General features: G+C 38.4%; 3 protein-coding genes and 1 pseudogene across 5 annotated transcripts; 2 read left to right on the top strand and 2 right to left on the bottom strand.

Annotated features, from left to right (window-relative positions):
* Positions 1-4,576: 4,576 nt before the first annotated feature.
* LOC122045189 (pollen-specific leucine-rich repeat extensin-like protein 3) lies at positions 4,577-6,436 on the bottom strand. Its single transcript, XM_042605298.1, has one exon. It carries the CDS (start codon positions 6,434-6,436, stop codon positions 4,577-4,579), a length of 1,860 nt encoding a protein of 619 aa, XP_042461232.1.
* Positions 6,437-7,156: 720 nt separating this feature from the next.
* On the bottom strand, positions 7,157-10,638 carry LOC121992185 (NPL4-like protein). The gene is made up of 2 exons (XM_042546385.1): positions 9,510-10,638; positions 7,157-7,591 (listed from the first exon to the last, which is right to left on the bottom strand). Exons 1-2 carry the CDS (start codon positions 10,512-10,514, stop codon positions 7,328-7,330), a joined length of 1,269 nt encoding a protein of 422 aa, XP_042402319.1. The 5' UTR covers positions 10,515-10,638; the 3' UTR covers positions 7,157-7,327.
* Positions 10,639-11,279: 641 nt separating this feature from the next.
* Positions 11,280-15,025, top strand: LOC121992192 (dihydroneopterin aldolase 2-like). Of its 3 annotated transcripts, XM_042546403.1 has the most exons (4): positions 11,345-11,434; positions 11,752-11,755; positions 12,425-12,629; positions 14,613-15,025. In XM_042546403.1, the coding sequence occupies exons 3-4, from the start codon at positions 12,433-12,435 to the stop codon at positions 14,803-14,805; spliced, it is 390 nt and encodes a 129-aa protein (XP_042402337.1). In that variant the 5' UTR covers positions 11,345-11,434; positions 11,752-11,755; positions 12,425-12,432; the 3' UTR covers positions 14,806-15,025. The 3 variants fall into 3 exon arrangements, with proteins under 3 accessions (XP_042402330.1, XP_042402337.1, XP_042402344.1); XM_042546396.1 differs by lacking the exon at positions 11,752-11,755 and having other exon boundaries at positions 11,280-11,434; XM_042546410.1 differs by lacking the exon at positions 11,345-11,434 and having other exon boundaries at positions 11,752-11,842.
* A 2,759-nt stretch (positions 15,026-17,784) lies between these two features.
* On the top strand, positions 17,785-20,470 carry LOC121992176 (annotated as a pseudogene).
* The last annotated feature ends 1,915 nt before the right edge of the window (positions 20,471-22,385 follow it).

The raw sequence follows: 22,385 nt of genomic DNA, 5'->3' as shown, positions 1-22,385 counted from the left end.
TCTCCGAACCTCGTTATATGGTTTGTCTTTCTTCTCCTGTTTTCTTTCTACGTTGTATTTCCGCTGCACTAACCTAATCGTAGGAAGAAACGAGAAAGATTGGGGTCGGCTATTCACACCCCCCTCTCTAGCCGTACGAAGGATCCTAACACTCCAGACCGACTGGACTTTCTGTCTAGAGTTACCACCCCCTATGACCTAGGGTTACCGCCCCTAGGGTTTTTCTCCACCTAAGGTTACCACCCCTAGGACCTAGGGTTACCGCACCCTAGGGTTTTCCTCCACCTAGAGTTACCTCCCCCTAGGACCTAAGGTTACCGCCCCTTAGGTTTTTTCACCTGCCTAACCGCAGTTAGGACTTTCCTGAAACCTCATTTAAGCACATTAGATAACAAGGAATCTTAACTTTGAATCCCTTTGCCATTATCAAAACTTAGGTTCGATCGTCGGATGCTTCCCGCACCAACACCAAGGCACTAGGCCTTCTTGGTTATTGGATCATCAACTACTTCTAGACAAATTCGTTTAATGAATTTAAACATTTAATCTACTATCTGAAAGCCTAACGGAAATCTTAACTCAAATATTCTTTAGGAGTCCAATATAGGTTCCTTTCTACTGGGTTAATTAAAAATTTACGGGGAACATAACTTTTCAGAATTTTTCTAATTTGACTTTTATGAAATCTAAGACACCAGTTCAGATTTCTATATTTCCTAATATTTTCAGTGTATGAACATGCATGATTTTTTAGATTTTCTATTTCTGTTTTTAATTTATCATTTTCTATTTGCAGATTATCATATAAATCTAATGGGCATGCTTTGGACAATTGTATTTTCATATCTATGTTTTCTTTTTCTAACTTACAACATTCTTTAGTTAATAACTTCACAAATTTAAACAATTTGTCAGGTGGGAGAGATCGTACCTTACTTACCTTGTCTATCTCGTTGTCAGTAGCTCCCCCTGAACTGCTACTTTCTTCTGTTGACGCTCCCCCCTTCATCGATGCTCTCGATGCTCATTTCGGACAAGCTTGCTTCGTGTTCGTCTTCTTAGTAACTTGCCATCAACACAAGTCCGGTGAAATCTTTGACCTCTGATTCGGACGATGTTTCGTCCCACGTCGCCTTTAGGGTCTTGTGTTTGTTTGTTTGAACGGGCTTCTTGTCTTTGCCTTTGTCCTTCTTCTTCAATTTAGAGCAGTTATCTTTTACATGCCCTTCTTCATCGCAATGGTAGTATTTTATTTTCCTTCTTCTTCTACCCTGCACTTGGTTAAATTGTTTAGATTTAAATAATTTTTTAAATTTACGTACCATCAGCGTTGTTTCATCATCATCGAAGGAGGATTCTGACTCTTGTTCATCCATTTTTTCTTTAAGAGCAATATTGTGTTTTGACTCATTCTTTGAATCTGCACATCTTATTTCATAAACTTCAAAAGTAGAGAATAATTCATCTAAAGTAACAGATTCAAGGTCCTTAGAGATATAATAGGCATCCACTAATGATGCTCATTCTTTATTTCTAGGGAAAGCATTAAGTGCGTACCTTAGCGAATCTCGGTTGCTTACCTTTTCTCCGAGATTCGAAAGACCGGTGATTAGTTCCTTGATCCTTGAGTGAAGATGTGCTACAGTCTCATCTTCTTCTAATTGGAGGTCGCTGATCTGATTGCGAAGTAAGTCCCGTTTCGCAAGTTTTGCCTCCAAGGTTCCTTCGTGAAGTTTCAGGAATTTTTCCCAGAGCTCCTTGGCGGAATCGTAAGCTCCGATCCGGTTGACTTCTTGTAGCGGTAGGACACTCAGCAGATGAAATTCTGCTTTACCATTTGCCACAAAATCGACTTGTTCCTTCTTTGTCCAGTGGAATTTATCTTTACCTTCGGGTGTTGAAAAACCAACCTCCATTATCAAAAATAAATCAAAATCAGTCTTGAAAAATATCTCCATCTTCTTTTTACAGTTGGCAAAGCCCCCTTCAAACTTTGGTGGGTGAATGCTTGATCCAGCCATATCGTGTGTTTCGTTCGGCGGTTAATCCTCCTGAAGCGAACTTGGCTCTGATACCAATTGTATGTCCGGGTAGGCCAGCTAGAAGGGGGGTTGAGTAGCCTGAAAATAAATCAAGACCTTTCTCGAACTTTGGACTCGGGTTAGCAGCAATAGTATAACAAAAATAAACAATAAAAGAACTGAAAGAAGACACTCAGAATTTTACTTGGTTACAACCAGGGTAGTTGTTAATCCAAGACAATGACAGCACTAGAAAAACTCCTTCGTGTAGGCGGAGAAGCCTCTTACAATCTTTGAACGCTCAGACTATTGCTAGGAAGTTGATACAAGAGTTGATTGATTATTTCCTAGTTCTAGGGGTCTTTTTATAGCTCCTAAAAATTATATCTATAGCTTGAGGGCGCCTCCCAAGGGTATGGAGGGCACCTCCAGTGAGACGGTACGGATAAAACTTTATCTACTGCAAACGGTCACTTTGGCCAGGTCAAGGGCGCCCTCAATGCATGGAGGGCGCCCTCTACCTGCGGCGTATAAATAGCTCCAGCTTTCCTTTTGATCTTCCGCTGCTCTGTTCGCTTAGGTGATTGCGGTCAATCGAAATAGAGCTCATCCGACCCTAATTTTTGGCTTTCTCCTCGAGCAGGCTTCCGCTCCGACTTCTCGTCCCTCGAACATCGTGTACGTTCTTCTCGTCCACCAGTGTACTCTTTCGTGACATCTCGTCCCTCAAACACACTGAGCTCATTGGCTCTCTCTCATGTTGTCCTTCTCGCTAGCCGCGTTTTCTGCTCGACTTTCTGTGCTCCTAAGTTTCTACACACTTAGACACAGGGATTAAACTAAAACAGGACATAACCTAACTTAGTTGATCACACCAAAAACAACCTTAGGAATCCAACAGATCCAACAACAAATAATAGAAGTATTGAGTTGTTTAATGTTCGATCTTTTATTTAGATATCATATAAAGTAAAAAAAATATATAAACATATATGTAAATACATAGTATATATTGGATGCTTGTTCTTTTTTTATTATTATTCGGTAATCGGCCTAATCTTTTTTTTAGGAAAAGGCTGGGCCAACTTTAATTGGGACTTAACTCTCCACTTCTTATGGGTACTACTCCCAACATAAACTCAATTGACCCCGGATCCAATCGGATATCCGGGACTCAACTCGCCACTTCTCACGGACATAACTCCCAATAAAAACATGATCTATCCCAGAGCCGGTTAGATCTCCAGGGCTCAGCTCTCCACTCTCAAGGGCATGGCACCCAGCAAAAATCTAATCTACCCTAGAGTCGGTCAGATCTCCGGGACTTTGCTCTCCAATTCTCATAGTCATGGCTCCCATCATAAACTCGATCAGCGTAGAGTCGATTGAATCTCCGAGGCTTAAGTTCCCATTTCTCATGGACTTAACTCCCAACATAAACTCGATCAACCTAAGAGTTGATCGAATCTCTGGGGCTCAGTTCCCTATTTATCATGTGCATAACTCCCAACATAAATCCGGTCGGCCCCAAAACTGGTCGGATCTCCTGAGCTAGCTCTCCATTTCTCATGGGCATGACTCCTAGCATAAACCCGATCGGCCCCAAAGTCGATCGGATCTCCGGGGCTCAGTTCCTCACTTCTTATGGACATGACTCTCAACAGAAACTTGATCAACCTACGTCGATCAAACTTCAACGGGGCTTGACTCCCCACCTCACATCGGCACGGCTCGCAACTTAAATATGGTTGACTCCAAGCCGATCAGACTCTCTCTAGGAGACAATATTGTCAGAGAATCGTAATCATCTGTCAAAGAATAACGACTACTCATCAGAGAATATTCCATTACTCTAACATATACATGCAACGAAATTTTCCTCGACCTAAGGGAAGGTTGTTGTACATCCTACACTACCCGACATATTCTAAAATTAGAGATTTTTTTACGCATTATTATTACGGAAGTTACAAGGAATGATAAAAAAAGAAGTTCTCTCTGTTGGTCAGGTACGCAAACGCATCTATAGTATTATTCTACTATTCATTTTCTTCATTTTTCTCAGAGGCTACGGTTATGATTTAAGCATCGGAATACATGCGTCAGGGACCCTCCCTTATTCTCACTCTAATATCTATTTGCTCTTTTTATGGTATACATAGGTCCGTAGTTTTTAACTTAGATCTTTCCTCCACAAACACTCGTACCTTTTCATCAGCAGCTCATCTATTCAATTTCAGACAGAATCAATTAATATGGAAACTGTAGGGAAGAAGAATAAAATAGAATGGAGCGTTGAGGATGAAGACAATGTTAAACTGTTTTACCTACTATATATTTCTGTAAAGGAAACACAAAATCTTAATCACTTTTATCTGTTAGCGTACAAAAGATCATGTAAAAGTGCAATTACTCGTCGACATGAGTGGCCATTAGACATGGATTACTCGCTGCTGCATTCCCGCCTGGTGCGCCGCCTCCTCTTGGCGTGGCCATGCACTTCATGCTCGAGTGGCAGCTGGTTCATGTATGCAATCGATCGAGGGAGGACTAAGTCAGTTGTATCCTTGGTAGATGGGCGGAGGTGGGGATGCGTAGCTATATCCACCCACTGGCGGAAGGAAGTCGTTGTTCCATTGTGGTGGTGGAGGAGAGGAGACAGGTGGCGGCGGTGGAGAGTGGACTGGTGGTGGAGGAGAGAAGATTGGCGGTGGCGGTGGAGGAGAGGAGACAGGCGGTGGTGGTGGTGGTGGTGAAGCTTTTGGTGTTGGCGGCGGAGAGTAAACTGGTGGTGGAGGTGAGAAAACGGGTGGTGGTGGTGGTGGGGAAGCTTTTGGTGGTGGCGGTGGAGATGAGAATACGGGCGGCGGTGGAGGAGAATAGACCGGAGGAGGTGGCGGTGAGTGTAGAGGAGAAGGAGGTGGAGAGTAAACCGGTGGAGGAGGCGGAGATTGAACTGGCAGGGGTGGTGGTGAATGGACAGGCGGCGGCGGCGAGGAAACCGGTGGTGGTGGAGAGTGAACCATCGTTACCGGAGACACTTTATATGGTGATGGCGGAGATTGCAAAGGTGTTGCTGGAGGAGGCGGTGAGTGGACACGCTTTTCCGGAGACGAGTCATATGGCGCCGGTGGCGAGAGTTTTGATCGCGGTGGCGGCGGTGGCTTTACAGGGCGGCTCACCACCGGCGATGGAGTCGATGGATATCCGCACTCGAAGCGACTACAATTCACTGGACGATTCACCACCGGTGAGCATAAGCTTGGCGATTTTTGCTCTGCTCTGTTCGGCAGGCAATTATTCGAGTCGTCATATGCCACGTCGGACTTCCCCGATGGCAGGCACTCTTCCGCCTCCCCCTTGAAGAAGTTGTACCCGAAGTTGAAGCTGGCGAGCCTCGGTAATTTGCAGATCGCCGCTGGCACAATGCCGGTGAGATTGTTGTGCGATAAGTCCAACTCCTCCACCATGCTTAATCCCTCAAAGCTCTTCGATGTCAGCACTCCAGTGAGAGAATTCCGACTCACGTCCACCACCGTCGAATTGCCCAACATCCCGATCTCCAACGGCAAGCACCCGGTGAGGCCATTATTGAGGAGGACGAGCTCGTTTAGCGTGGCTCCCATCTTTCCGATGCTCCTCGGAATGCATCCGCCGAGCTTGTTGTTGGCCAGAACCACGACAGAAGCCTTAGACTCGCCGAAATTTTCGGGAATGTGAGAGGTGAAGCGGTTGTCGTTCAAGAATATCGCGTCGAGGTCCATCTCGAAGAGGGCCGACGGCAAAGGACCCTCGAAGTCATTGAACCGAAGGTCGATGTACTTGAGCGAGGGCAGTCGGAGGAGGACGTCCGGGAATGGGCCGACGAACCGGTTGTTGCTCGCATCGAACTCATGGAGGAGCTTAAGATCGGAGAAACTCTGAGGGATGACACCGCAGAAGCGGTTGGAGTTAATGTGGAAGAGCGCTGCTTCGGTCAGCAGGCCAAGCTCGGCAGGAAGGTACCCAGCAATGTCGCCGCCGTTGAGGTCCGCCCCGGCCACGACGTTGGTGGAGGGGTCGTCGGGGGCTGGCGCGCAAACAATGCCATTGTAGTTGCATATGTCGGGGCCCACCCAGTTGCCGGTGAAATTGTTGGGGTCAGAGTAGATGGCGTCCTTCCAGGCCTGGAGGGCCACGTAGGCACGACGGAGGCGGGGGTTGGCTATTTTGACGTCAATCTTGATATCGAACTCGAAGTCCTTGGTAAGCTCTTCGTTCTCGGAAAGGGCTATGAGCTGGCGGCGAGTGATGGCAGCAGCTTCAATGTCTGTAAGGCCGTCGGAGAAGGGGAAGTAGCAGAGGATTAGGCATAGGAGGAGGAGGAGGAGGAGGAGGCAGCGGCCAACGGCGGCCTCCATCTCCACCATCTCCATTTTGTGGAGAGTTGCACCGCCCAAATGGAGAGCCTTCTGGAAGTGCAATGTTGGAAAAGGGTTGAGGATGTTATAGGGTTAGAGAGTAAGCCAATTAATTGGACGAGGCTCGGGAACGTGTTTGCCTCGTTGATTTTGATGGTGGAGAGTGGAAATTGCTCCTCTTAATCTTGGCCATTTAAATTAATTAAAATTATTAAGACTGTGCTTGATTTAGTCCGATAATAATTGGAGAGTGGCTATAGCGGAGCCTTTCATCGCGATTTCTAAAATAAGGTGAGTTGTGCACACCATCTTTAGCAAGGTTACTTATTTTATTTTTATTGTCTACAATATTGAATTTGAGTTTTTTTTCTTCTAAAAAATGAATTATAAGTATTTATTATCAGGTACGCTCCAATCCGATCTTTCTCGTTCCCCTTCCCATAAAAGTTTTGACTTTCGGCCACTCCATCTCAGAGTCACGTTCAAGTAACAATTGATGCAACGGATTATCAACTCGGGCGGGCGCTAGGTCCTAAATTGAAATCGAAGAACGAATGCACACAAGATGAAGAAAGAATTTGATCAATTGAATTCTAACACACAGTGGGATCGTGTGACTATTGAATCACGCGAAGCCCCCTTTTACGCTAGTTTTACCCTAAACAAATTACTTGCAGGATTTTTGAACTCATTGATCAAATACCACAAGCTTAAAGTCGGTCTATCATCAGGTCATACTGGAAAGTTGGTGATCTTAAGTTAAAAAGAACACTACAGTATAGTAAGTCACATGAAACAAATAATTACTTCATACTGTCCTTGCCAACATCTAGAACTTCAATCCGATCGACTAAAAGAGAGAGACTGGTATCTGACCCCAAATAACATCATCTTGTAGATACAATCTCAATCTGCAGCAGCTGCCGCTGCCAAGGATTCTATCAGAAACTGGTAACCATCTGGAATAGGCAATTGCTTCTGCACACACTCACCGAGTGCCGGTATATCAGCATTGACATCTAAGTACCTTGCGAGTAGAAATAGTAGATGAAAGTCGGAGATGCGTTTCACAAATGGAAGATGCTTTGTGTGATCTAGGTGAGTCTTCAAAGCCTTTGGTGATGCAGTGATGATACGATTCTCTATTGGAAAGCTAGAAGATAATGGCCCCTGCACACACAGATTGAACATAAGAGGATATTGAATTGATTGATAGGCTGCATTGTAGACAACTGCCAGTATTAGATGATAGATGACTGTGGGATCTAACAAAGGCACCTAAAGATCTGTGTATCTTATTTCAGATTCATTCGAGGAACAAGAGGATAGTGAAAGTAGGAAGACACCTAAACATCATCCCTCTAGGATGATGATGCTTTTCATAATCTCATACAGAAAGGTAATCATCAATCACATGACTTTTTAACAGATATTTGGAACCTTGAGAACTTATGGAGCCTAAAATAATCACTTACTAAATAGAAAACAAAAAAACAAAAAACTGCATGAAGCCAGAGTTTTAAACAATATATTATCAATCTGGCTACTCAAGAGCCCAGCGTCTAATAAATAGCTTTAAAAGATACATATCCAAAGGAATATTGCAAAGTTAGTGAAATAGTAACTAAATAGAAAAGAACCAAAAACTGCATGAAGCGATGGAATTTTAATCATGATATTATCAATCTGGCTACTCTAGAGACAAGATGGCTAAATAAATAGATTTAAAATATACACATCCGAAGGAATATTGAGCTGTCATATGAAATAGTCACTTCATAAATCGAAAAGAACCAAAAAATGCACAAAGCGATAGAGTTTTAATCATAATATTATCAATCTGACAAATCAAGAGATAACACCACAGACCCCATATAAGGTAAATACTAACCCTAGTTGTGAACACCACACCCTAATAGATATAACTAAATAAACAACTTTAAGCCCATAATTAAAGTATACAACTTTTTTAAAATTAAATTAGAAATATTTGAATAATTAATTAATGATAAACTGGCAGTTGAACTATTCTCTCGCACCAAGTAATGTTCTAGACTTAAATGATCCCCATGGCTGAAGATTCAACATGTCATTTTTTTTCAAACAGTAGTTTTTCTCTTTTTAATTAAAAAAACTTCTGTTTTCTTCTTTCATTCAGCAGGATGAAAGCCTTTTGATAGAATTCTGACTTTCCATAATAAATACTAGCATGATTAGTTCTATCCAAAAAAAAAAACAATTTATTGAGGATTTACCTCCCTGCATATTGTATTTATTTAAAAGTTTCCCTTGAAAGTATTACAAAGATTTCCAAGATGGCACACTGAAATTTTAAGAAATATTCCACATAGTATTCTATTAGCTACAGTGAATTTATTTCTTAATCCTCCTCCATAAATTTTTTGGAGACCACCAATCTAATTATAAACTTCTGATAGTCTAAATGTTGAATAATTCATTTTTTGTTGAAATTAAGTACTTCATACATATTGATTACCTCTTACAAGTAAAGAATATGATGGTTAATCAAACAGTGGCATAAAAAAGTGCAATCAAATTCCAAGCAGAAGAGAGTGACTTTCACTTTGCAAAATAGGACTCGTTCATGGAAATTAATTGAAATAGTTAAGTGAAAGGGAGAATCACTAAAAGATCAAGATCTACTAATTATGTTATAAGGATTGTAGCTGACTAAGATCCAAGTTTGCATTTTGAGCACATCAATGATGGGCATACACAATATACACTTGGAAGAGAATGTTCATATATGGCTTAATCCAACATGGGGATCACAAGTTAATCAAAGATTCTCCTCCCTAATACTAAAATTATTTAACAGCTATAACATATTTAAGAGAAAAGTAACCAGTTAGACACACAAATCTGCATCTAGATGACAAATGCACTTCAAGCAAAATAATTAAGCAAAGATGGCAAATGATATTGGTATTCTCCAGCAGTGTTTGATAGTAAAATTAGAAATCCGGAAGCAGAGTAGGATCCAACAAATTTACCCTTGAGTTCACCAAAGATGCAAATAGACAGAATGAGAATGGAAAAGGATTGAACTTTTGTAGTATTAACTGACCTGGTGATCTGAGATCTTGACGGGTACCAAGAAGAAATCGTTGTCGACCTCCTTCATGTCCTTGCCCCCGACCACGACATCCTTCTTCATCCTTGAAACTCTAGGGTCGTCGTCCTCACCAAATTCTGTCACAAACCATTCCTCTTTAAAGAGGCGGACGCACATATCGCTCATCTGGAAGGCTTCAAAGTGCACATCGGAGGCGCCATCCTCTGCTACCTCAAGCTTTACCACGGCAGTGACCCACTCAGAGATTCCACCTTCAGCTTGCATCTCTACAGCCTGAAGGACCTCGCGACCGGACATGGTGTATTCGGCGGTTCCGGCCTTGCGTCCAACAGCCTGGGTGAAGATGAATCCCACGCGCCGCATTCCAAGGCTAGCAGCAATGACCTCGACCAAGGTCTCCTCATCGGGGTTGCGGAAGAGGGCGGCCACGTCCTCAGAGCCCTGTTGGGGTGGCTCGTAGATGAAATCCACCGCGACGGAGTGGTCCTCCTCGTCGACGCGGCCGTAGAGGAATCCCGCGCGCTTGACGGAGAAGGCGAGGGTGTCGGCGGCGTAGAGCTGGAAGGCGTTAGCGGCATCGCGATCGAAGGAGGCAGTGGAGCAGTGGGGAGACTCCTGGCGAGCCACCCGGACCTGACGCGCGATGAGATCGTCGATGGTCATCTTTTTTCGGCCGAAAGAACCGGCGGGGGTGAAGAGAGGGGGCGTTGGGGTGGCGGCGGCGGCTCGGCGGAGGTCGGAAGGGTAGGAGAGGTAGAGGATGGAACCGTGGGAGACGGGGAGGGTGGAAAGGGGCGCGGAGGGGTCGATCGCTGGGGCGGCCGAAGACTTGGACTGGAGGAGGAGGCTGGGGTCAAGGGAGAGGGTTTGGGCATCGGTCGGGACGCCCAGATGCGATTCGATGAGGGAACGGATGGTTGCGACTGTGGCGGAGGAGGGATCCGGCACCGTGATGCGCTCCAAGCCGTCGCGGCTACGGATCCGGAGGATCATCATCGAGGTATCCGTTGCTTCCGACGACGACGAGCGAGAGAGAGAGAGAGGAGATGAGAAAGGAAAAGGGAAGCGGAGGAAATCTATCCGTGAGATGAGAGAACTTGTTTGCTCTGCAAGTAAATATAAAGAGGGAGTAAAACAGAAGTTAGAGAAAAGTTCGGGGAGATTCGATTTATTGTAATTATTTATTATAAATTATGTGAAATTGTCAAGGAATTTTTTTTTTAAGTTTGGTTTTAAAAATTTCTAGTTTATAAAATTTGATTCCATAAATAGATTTGTGCCCTCGACAGCTTTTAACTTATTGACCAAATTAAACACAAAAAAATCTAAGCGATCTGGTTTAAATATTTTTGGAATATAAAGATCTTGTTTAAGAATTTATCGTGAGCCATATTCGAGTAACTAATCGTTATTTCCCTCATACAATATACAAAATCAGACATGTGAATTATTAAAGAGTAATACGATATTAATTTGTTAAAAAATATCTTTAAGACTGAAATTTTCACGATTATTTGCAAGTAATGTAACTTTTTTTTTTGTCATCAATTCTTAGAAGGACTTAGCGTTTTAAAAAAAAAAAAAAGAATTAAATTTATTTTATTTTATTTTATTTGTTTGCATTTTAAATATTTTAATTACAAATTTCAGATTCAACAGGTCAAGGCCCATGTTGTGCATGAAACGGTTCGGGTCTCGTACTGGGCTGGAGCCGTTGAAACAAACGAGCCTAATCAGTGTTGATCAGATTCGATCCACTCACTCATGCGTCGAACTTCGGTAGCCACGCAGCCCATCACCGCCTAATACCACCACGCCTTATCATCGTCGCATCCCGCGACGGCACAACGAGGAATCGAAGCGAAAGGGGATCGACAAAGAAAGAAAGAGACATCTGTGAGATAAATCACGGAGAGGTATCGTAATCATGCCATCCTCCCCAGTGTCGATATCATGTCCTCTATGCTTTATTTTGTGATAATCTATTGTAGTTGGTGATTGAATACGATTTTCTCTGATCTGACGTGCAGATCTTCGAATTTGGGCCTGACAGGCGTTCTATTGCTTTTTTTTTACTTTCTTTGTTGAGATTGTAGGTGGTTTTCTAGGAAGATAGGAAATTACCAACATAGATATTAGAGAAGATAGATAGTTTAATCTAATATTATATTCTCTAGCGGGGAGCGTCAGTTAGAAAAGAAGATGTTTGGTGGGAAGAGATCGGAGAGGAGAGTACGGTGCGGTGCTTATTTTGGGAAGAAGTTATTTGGTGAGAAGAGGCTGCGGGCGATCAATCGTTGTGTGGCAAACGACGGTGCTACTAAGTATTTATCTAATTTTCAGTAGAAAAACAGTGTATTTGTTATCTAAATCTCAAATCTGTCTCTCCAATTTTTTTTTCTCCCTTTCACTTTCTCTCCGAGGTGACAGATCAACTTACACATCTCTCAATTTTCTCCCTATTTTTTCCTCCTCTCCAACTTCCTCTCCTGATAAACATGAGTATGTTTCTAGTTATACTGGCTTTAGTCTGATTGGGTATTCCTTTCATTTCTCATACTTTATTTAACTATCACTTCCTGTTCAAATTTCCGTGGTTTGGAATGTAAGATTTCATGCTCTATAATTGTCCAGGGATCTTAGATATGATTAAAATGTTAGGATCCTAAAAATACAAAATTTTCTTGAATCATGGATGCAAATCTCTACTTTTCCTCCTGGAGCTTTCCAATTTTAACATTCTTAATCTAACCAGAGGATTCCTTTCTAAAATTATTTCTTATCAATTAATTGATTGCAAAACCAACCTTCTCATTTAAAACTCTTCATAATAACTCAACCATCAATCTATGTTCTCCTTATTCCTGTTACATGTGCAGTAAAAGAAAGCAAATGCATTTTTTCAGGTCCATCCATGGGTGAACGGGAATTTGTTGATAAGGATAAGTTGATTCTAAGAGGCTTAAAGTTTCATGGTTTTCATGGAGTGAAACCAGAGGAAAAGAAGCTAGGGCAAAAGTTTGTTATTGATGTGGATGCCTGGTTAGACTTGAATGATGCTGGTAAATCTGATGATATTTCCGATACAGTCAGTTATACTGACATATACCGGTAGGTGTTGCTTTTCCCATATATCTTCTTAACTACAACAGTCAGTGGTTTCTCTTTTATCTTTATTTTAAGTTCTATCATGCATGGAAATAGCTCTCAACAGTTACCAAATGAAAGGGTTCAGTTGCATTGTATTTACTATTGATATCGAGAAAATTGTTCATCTTAATAAGTTGTTTATTTCCAAGTGCTTGTTTCTATTGGAGAGACAGCTTTGATTGTACCCTTGTTATTGTAATTGAACTAGTTGGCCCCTTAACATTATAATCTGATCCTATAGAGGGAGGCAAACAAACAAAAAACAACCTCTGAATTTCAAGTCTTTGGTTTAGCCTCTATCAAGTATTTGTGAGACATTCTATACTATGACAAAGATGATTCAGTATCTTTGGATTGCATCTTTATGAAGATCTGTCGGTTGTATTGTTGGAAGTACCTATTGTTCTCTCCAACTGTTTTACATATCTAAGGTTTCTGCTATGCCTATAGGGGAATCATTTAGTGCAAACTGAAATATTGCAAACCAACTTGGCTTAATTTGAGCCAAACTTGTTATTGATAAGCAATCAGCACTGGGTTGATTGATGGACCTTATTTTGAGCCCTATGGGCCTATTGATTGAGGGTAAAATTACTCATTAATAACATTGACTGTCAAAAGTGTGGTATGCGTGCTGAAAAAGTAGCAGTATGAACAGCGTCTAATCTGTGTGGGATGGTGTCAGTCAAAGGGAATTTGAGAACCTCTCATTAGCCTGGAGAGACCATTAGAAGAAACTAGCTATTGGCACAGGGAGCTCTCTGGTACTTAGCATCCTCCTATGTCTTGTCACTTATTTTGAGTCCTATAAAGCAAGCCCAAGGCTACATGGAAGGGGATTAGGGGGAAACAGGTTACTGAGCTACTGAAACAATCAAGAGCTTTGACTTGGGAAGTTAAAAACCCCACCTCTGAAAAATGATTGATTGAAAATCAGATTCCCGATTATTCAGCTTGATTGAAAAATGATACTGAAACTCTATCTTAATCCAACCATAGCCCATGCCCCACCTTTTCCACTTCTAGCAAATTATATCTTTGATCAGACCATCCAAACCTTGACGGGCCCCTATCAATTTGTGCAAATCAGATTCCCAATTATTCAGCTTGACTGAATTCCAACCACCCCAAGCTGACTCCAGTCAATTGCCTAAAGCTGGAATTTGAGCTTAGGTTCGAGGATCTAGCAAATACCCTATCTCAAGGATTTTCTCATAACATTAAGGGCATGTTTGGTTGAAGGTTGATAACCTTGGTTATCTACCTAAGGTTATGTTATTTAATCCTGGTTCAAGTAATGAGTGATTCCCATGTAATGGAGTATGCCCACCATGTCAGCAAATGGGGGGATATAACTCGGAATATGATTACTTTGGAAGTGTGAGGTTTTACTTGATTCCGGGGTTAACAAAGAAAATTTCTCAAAAAAAAAATTTCCCAAAATGAGTATCCCCAAAAAAAAAAAATTCAAATTGTTTTCCCAAAATGAGTATTCCAAAGGTTGAACCAAACAAATGTTTTATTCTCCATAACCTTACTTATATGATTACCCTTGGTTATGTGATTATTTGGTAATCACATAACCAAGGTTATGCATGATAACTTGAATCAAACACCCCCTTAATAGTAATATCAAGTCAATATTGACATATTTCAATGGTTACATAGGCACATGAACAAGCTGCATATCGAAATAGGACTCAATATTTTATGTTCAAATATGCTGCTTCTTGAAGTAGTAATAAATTCGACTCATTTATCAAATTTTAAAACTCGGGAAAAGGTTATGTATTAACCAATATTCCATTTTGTTTTGAAATTATTATGTTTAAAGAACTTTTTTCTTAGTTTTTTCTCCCCGAATAAAATTATTTTGTTTGTGTGGATTCCAATATTTGCTTGCTATGTTAGATTTAACTCCTCTCACTTGCTTTGTATCTTCAGTATAGTTAAGGAAGTTGTGGAGGGTCCATCTCAAAACCTTTTGGAGTCAGTAGCTCACTTGATTGCAAATACAACACTGCTCAAACATCCTCAGATATCTGCTGTCAGAGTGAAGGTCGGCAAACCTCATGTGGCTGTTCATGGCACCATCGACTACTTAGGCGTCGAAATACTCCGATACAAAAAAAACTGATATAAAAAGAAGCATGAGCCCTTGGTATGAGGCTATGTTAAGTATCACTTTTTTTTCCGATGCCTACACAATTAGCACATCGCTAATTTGAGGCATAGAAATCTCATCGTCGAACAGCTTCGGTTGTAGTGATTTAAAAATCAGATGGTTCCCCTTGCTCTTTCTTTCTTTCTTTGTAGAACTTTTAATCTTATGGAAATAACAAGCTTGACTTATTTTAGATTGTTTATGGTATTCTAAGTCAAGTTCTAAAATTCATGCTTTACATGTAAATGAACTCGCACACAACATTTGAACACAATGAAGAAAATCAACAAGCATTTAAACACGGAAGAAAAACGACCTGTTGAGAGCAACAGAATACATATATATGTTGATTGCTCAAATGCACAAAATGCTTTCATAAGTTGATTGTTGAGGTGTTTTGGTTGTTTATAAGTTTTTCAGGACGGATTAAGTTCCAAAATTTATATTTAAAGTGAATGAAATCACACAGTGTGTTCCTAAAATGAGCTAATAAATTGATTTTAAAATTAACTTCTTCAACAAATTATAAAAAGAATAAAATAAAATTGGATGTGATTTAATAAATCTAAAAGATCCAATCGAAACCCAAAATAAAGGATGAGATTTAATAAATTGTTCGTTTTCATGTTGCCACTCCTAAATAGAGTTTAACATTTATATCCTATTAAACTTTATAAAATTATCAATATGCCATTATAGAAAAATATTGGTCTGTTTTTTTTTAATTAATTATGAATAAAAGCTGATGGAGATTAGGAATCAAGTATATACTAATAAAATATTATTTAGCTTGAAAAAGAACGGTAAATTATTTTAAAATCCTTAATCAAAACTTAAACTTTAAATGTAGTTCCCATATTAAAAAAAAAAATTATTTTATTTTATTTCAGGTAAACATCGTTATGTAATTACCTCTCAATTTTTAGGTTAAAAAGTTTAAAATAAAATATAATTTCTTTTAAACTTAAATCGAGTATATTCTCTATTAAATTGGATATGATTTAATATAATTCTTCTTAAATTTATTAATTTAACATCATTTAAAAATAATCTAATATATTTTCTATTCAATTGAGCATTATTTAAAAAGAATCTAGTATATTTTTCATCTAATTAAGCAGAACTTTTTTTTCATCTAATCAACTAATCGATTGACTTAGGCTTAATTAATTGACTCAATCGATTCAGCCTGAGTCAATTGATTGGTATGAGCTCCCAATTGATTGGTCGGATGAAAAAAGAGTCGTGATCAATTTGATAAAAAAAATATACTAAATTCTAGTTTAATATGCTAAATTTAGAAGGAACTATATCTCATTTTAGACTTAAAAAATGAGAGGAAATTAAGTAAATTGGTGTCCATTATATTTAATTAAAATAATTTTTTTTTTTGACATAAGAGTTGCATGTAAATTTTAAATTGTGATTGAGAATTTTAAGACCATTTCCCCTAAAAGAAATCATAGCAAATTGTCTTGTGCAAGGCTAAGCAAGTAATTTCAAAAATACTAAGGATGATTAGAACAAGGGGAAATTGTGTTAAAATCTTCTATCACAACTTAAACTTTATGGTTACGTTTGGTAAGATGTAATCTATCTTGTAATATAATCAGGATTACATTACAAGGCTGATTATTTTGTTTGATTTAACTTTAAACTTGTAATGTAATGTAATCTCGATTACAAAAGGTAATCAAGTTTTGTAATCTGGATTACAAAGTAAATACTATGTAATCCGATTACATTACGAGGTCACTGTTTAATCAAAATTTGAATGCTGAATATACCCCTAGTTAGCTGTCGCTTGCCAACCGCCCGTCGTCGCCGGCCGTGAGCTCCGACAGAGGTGTGGCGGCCGTCGATAGAAGTCGCAGGATATTTTTGTCATTTTATAATAATACGAATTACATTCCTTATAAAAAATAATGGATACCAAATAAAAGAATGTAATCATCCTTGTAATCAAAGAATACATACATTATATTACCAAAAATAGTAATGTAATCAAGATTACATTATATGACATTATAAATTTGATTACATTACAAGCTCTATTACATTACACCCAACCAAACATAGTCAATATGTAGTCCTTATATCAAAAAAAAATTATTTTCATTCTGTAACCAAATATAATGAATACTAATTTACCTAATTGTCCCTCATTTTTTAGTTTAAAAAGTTCAAAAATGAAATATAATTCCTCTCCTAAATTTAGTACATTAAACTAAAATCTAATATATTTTCTATCAAATCGAGCATGACTTTTTTTCACTTAACCATCGATTGGGAGTTCATATCAATCGATTAACTTTGGCTAAATAGATTGGGTCAATCGATTAAGTCTAAGTCAATCGATTGGTTGGTCAAGTGAAAAAAGAGTCATGTTTAATTGGATAAAAAATATACTAGATTTTCTTTAAATAGTGCTTAATTAAATAAAAAAAGTACTAGAATCTGTGCTAAATTTAGGAGAAATTATATTAAACAAAAAAAAATTATGCTCAATTTAATAGGAAATCTACTCATTCAAATTTAAATGTGCTAAATTTAAAAGGAAATATACTTTATTTGAGATTTTATTTATAAAAAAATAAGGGACAATTAGGTCATATAGAAAATAATTTTGTATGAAACGAAAATAAAATTTTTTTTGATATAAGATTACCTGCAAAGTTTAAATTTTAATGGAGGATTTTAAGATAATTTACCGTTAGAGCAAATATCATGAGGTTGAAAAAAAAAGAGTATATAATAGAAGAGAGATATAATATCGGACGTACTTCCTCGGAGAAATTTTTTTTGGGTCGGCTATGAGACAGCAAGTTACCTCTTTACTAATCGCAATCGGTTGCGAACAAAAAAACAATGGCCTTATCCGATGTCCACGTCATCTTCACATTGCCTTTGAGATCTGTGCTCACGAAATTTACAGCGAACAGGGCATTCGAGATCACGCCCATATTGACGGCCCTTTGACTCCTCTCCGTCACCTTCGTCCGCCGGCGAGGAAAAAGGGCCGATTCTCCTCTCTCCATTCACTGCAGTCGAACGAGGAGGACTCCGTGGCCGATATCGATCCCGAGGCATTCGTATTCTCAGAGAGAAGTACCCCAAAGGGAAGACAAGTAAGTTTTCTTTTTCCAGTAGATTGCAATTCGTTCGTGTTCTACATCACATTCGAATAAGGATTTATATGCAGTTGATCTCGCTCCAAATCTTTAAGCCCGTTCTTTTTCGGAATCTATCAGGCGATATTCCGCGCATTCAGGAACTTGATACGCAGAGTGAAGTGGAGTCTGCAGAAGGGTAAGTTTTTTTTTTTTGTCTGTAGATTCTTATTCGTTTGTGTTGATAAAGGCTTTTAGTTTTACAGTAGTTGATTCTCAAAATTCTTCCTTTTCCGTTTCCACCCAGCGATCTTTCTCGCGACCGTCTCGATGCAATACAGCAATGGCTCCGCTGCTGGTTCCAGCTCCGCATCGGGGGGCGCATCGGCTACAACGAGGAATTCCAAGCGCCCCAAGTGTAACCCCTTATACAAAAATTGTTCCTTTTGGTTCTTCGATACTTCTTCCTCTTCCCTCTTGTTGATTGGTTTTTCTAAAATTTCTTCCTTTTTTTTTTTTTAAATCTACTTGATTTTTAATTGGTTCATTAAATTGATCTTTGTTCCTAATGCATGAAGTCTTGAATATTATTCACTGGAGCTAATTATTTCACTCTTGCAAATTCAGATTCAAGATTTACACAGCAAGAGCTTCCAGCATGCAAACCTATTCTCACTCCAAGATGGGTAAAGATTTAAGCTTTTCCCTTGTAGATATTAAAGTTGTGCTAACATAAAAAATGAAGCAGATATTTCTTACTCTTGTGACATCATCTTTTATAGGTAATCTCTGTATTTACTCTCATCGGTGTCATCTTTGTCCCAATTGGCATTGCAGCACTAAAGGCTTCCAGTAAGGTATGGTAAAATCTACCTTTATATTATAATGACAGATCCATGGATTTAGGAGTTAATGATTTCACAAGTGCAATTCCTTGTTTCCTTGTACAGGTTGTCGAGATTGCGTATCGCTATGATGATGATTGCGTCCCACCAAACATGGCTAGCATGAAGGTTGCATACATTCAGAACGATACAATAAACAAAACCTGCACTAGAACTCTCAAGGTATTTATTATTCCCTTTTATTAGAGCATAGCTTAAAGATACAAAATAAGTGGCACTGAGTGTTAGTCTTAACTTATAGAACGACATATTGTTGGTTACAGGTGCCAAAACACATGAGTCAGCCTATTTATGTGTACTATCAACTTGATAACTTCTACCAGAACCATAGGAGGTATATACTGAGACATCCTCTAAATATAAAAATGTCATGGGATTCGGAAGGAATTACTAGTCATTGTTAGTTCTTGTGAATCATGATATGTTTGCAAGCTTCACTTATTATCTAAATAAAAGTGCAGGTATGTGAAGAGCCGAAATGATGCACAATTAAGGAAAGGTAGTGAGGCAAATGAAACCAGTGGCTGTGATCCAGAAAGGACAGCAAATGGTGCTCCAATTGTTCCGTGTGGTCTCATAGCTTGGAGTTTGTTCAATGATACATATAGCTTTTCCATTAGAAACAGAAATTTGACTGTAAACAAGAAAGACATTTCTTGGAAGAGTGAAAGGAATCACAAGTTTGGAAAAGATGTCTATCCAAGGAATTTCCAGAACAGCACTCTCATAGGTGGTGCAAAACTTGACCCAGCATAACCAGTGAGAATCTTCTCTTCACAATTTTTGCAAAACCAATGAGATGTCATCTAAGTATTGTGCTTTTAAACAGACACAATTGATTTTCTATTTACTTCATGTGTACAGTTGAGTGAACAGGAAGATTTAATTGTTTGGATGCGTACTGCTGCACTTCCGACATTCCGGAAGTTGTATGGGAGGATTGAGCAGGATCTCAATACGAATGATGTCATTTCTGTTCAGCTGCAAAATAACTACAACACCTACAGTTTCAGTGGCAAGAAAACTTTGGTGCTATCAACATCAAGTTGGCTTGGTGGGAAGAATGATTTTCTGGGCACTGCTTACCTGACTGTTGGAGGTTTATGCTTCTTTTTAGCCGTTGCCTTCACCATTGTATACTTGGTAAAACCAAGGTGAGTATGGATAATGTGTTATCTAGTAACACAAGGTACAATGACTTGGCTAGATCAACATATTTGAAGTAGTTTTACTTTCCTAGCAGAAACTAAAAGAACTAGTTTAAGCAAATTAGGCTGTGATCTGTGCTGACTTGACCATGGTATTTACTCCCAAATTAAACAGTAGCATATTTTCTTCCTACTAGTGAAAGCAAGAGTAAATAATAGCATGATTTCTTCCAACTAGTGAAAACAAGAGTAAATAATAGCATGTTTTCTTCCAAGTAGTGAAAATAAGAGTAGTGTTCTATTGTGGTTCCCATATTGTCACCTCCATAGCCGTATATTCAACTCTTTGAATTATATTCATTTGTTATTTATGCGGAAACTGTGCATCTAAAGATCTTTCTCAAAAGCAAATTATAAATACTACTTCAATAGTTATATTTTCATTAGTTTTACTTGATGACGTGTATTTTGTAAGTCATTTATCTTTAATAGGAGCATTAAATTATAGTATTCTTAATTTGATTGATTATCCAGAATTGTTAATCCATCATTAACCTTTGATATTTATCCTCTAATCACGTTCTTCATATTGCAACAATTCTAAAATAATTTGATTATTTTCTCTCTTCATAAATCATACTTCTCTAGCTATTGATTATTTTCTCTCTTCATAAATCATACGTCTTCAGCTGTACTTGAAAAGAGCTGGTGAGCCTGTGGAAAGGCAATCCACAAAATTGATTGCGTGAGAAATTAGTTGAACCTTTATTTTTTGAAAAAGTTAAATTTTGCAACCATTGATTGCATTTTTTTTGTTGCACTAAATCTTTTATTTTAATATTAGATAAGGCAATGTAGTTGGCCCATTAAATATGAATTTAATTATCCTTGAAATGTTTCACAGGTCAAATGTTCCTTGAAATATGGAACTCGTATCATTTTATTATTTTATTTGTCATCACCAAGGGTGCGAATAGAAAATCGGACCGGTTGATTGAACCGTGAATCGGTTCTTGATCCAGTCCGGTCCACCATTAAAGTCGAAAAAATAAAAAAATCGGTCAAAATCGTTTGAAATCGGTTAAAATCACAAATTTAATCAGGATTGAAACATGATTTTTAATTATTGAAGTATATATATATATAACGGTTGAATCATCGGTTCAACCGGTCAAATCTTAAAAATCTCGATCCGATCATCACACCGGTTCAATGACCGGTCTGGTTTTCAAACCATTGATGCGAATTTGTTGTGTCTGAGTCCCTAGTTCAAGTTGTCGATCTGGCATAGTCGGGTCTGAGTTTGCCTTGGGCTACATTGGCTTGGCTCGAGTTTCCTAGGGTGTGCTAAAACAACTGTTTTTTAAATTAAATATTCTTTAAGTTTTGGTTATTGATTACAGTTCTCTTACCATTTGTCTTTTATTTTCCGAGTATCATTCAACCACTTTGAAAGAATTTATTAGTTTCATTTAGATACTTTGCCCTTAATACATAAATTATAGGAGAATATTTAGTAATATTACTAAAAATTTTAAAGGGTCCTTCCATAGAACAGCAAGTACATTTTCAGTGGCAAACAGTAGAATTCTCTCTTCTAAGTAAATTTTACAAAAGAATTACACGCGATATTGTTCGTCTATTTACTACACATTTATTCTCCATCTAAATAGCTGCCATGGCATCAGCACCATCTTTTATTATTATTATTTGGAGAAATTAAATGCAAATCCACTAAATATGATCTTTATTTCGGTAAATGTCCCCTCTCTTTGTTTTCTTTTTAAGAAAAACAACACGATTCTCGATGGTATGGCTTTAATCCTTCTGGGGATGTAAATAAGTCGAAGTCGAAAATTTATTTGATACGATAATCAAATTAAGTCAAATTTAAAATAAATTAAATTATTTGGTTCATTTAAATATTTGTTTCTAGAAGATATATATTTAAATGGTTTAACTTTATCTAATTATTCGTCATTTAATTTTAATAATTAGCAACCCTCACATATTTTAAGAAATTAAATATTGCTTTTCAGTCCCATAAAAATACTTTTCAAATAACTAATGATATTTAGTAAACTTTAGAGATGCTGGATTATAATATTTAGCGAATTTACTCCTTAAATTTTAAAAATAGGTGCGAAGTTAGATGAATAAATCAATAAATGGTAAGAGCATTCACTTTAACTGACATCTGATACTTGATCTAACCGTCAAACTATCTAGAAACTTTTGTTGCCATTTTTTTTTTTTGTTTAAACTTTGGGCCCCTCTAACGTTGATAGTATTTTGATTAATTTGAATGAGTCTACAATTTATCTGACTGACACATTCCCAAAGTCTTCCTGTTCGTCCGAAGCCATCATTTTGACACCCAAAAAGTCAAA

Source organism: Zingiber officinale, chromosome 1B (genome assembly GCF_018446385.1).
Source record: "Zingiber officinale cultivar Zhangliang chromosome 1B, Zo_v1.1, whole genome shotgun sequence".
Lineage (NCBI taxonomy): Eukaryota > Viridiplantae > Streptophyta > Magnoliopsida > Zingiberales > Zingiberaceae > Zingiber > Zingiber officinale.
The sequence above is the reverse complement of the archived record's forward strand: the minus strand, read 5'-3'. Positions and strand labels throughout refer to the sequence as shown.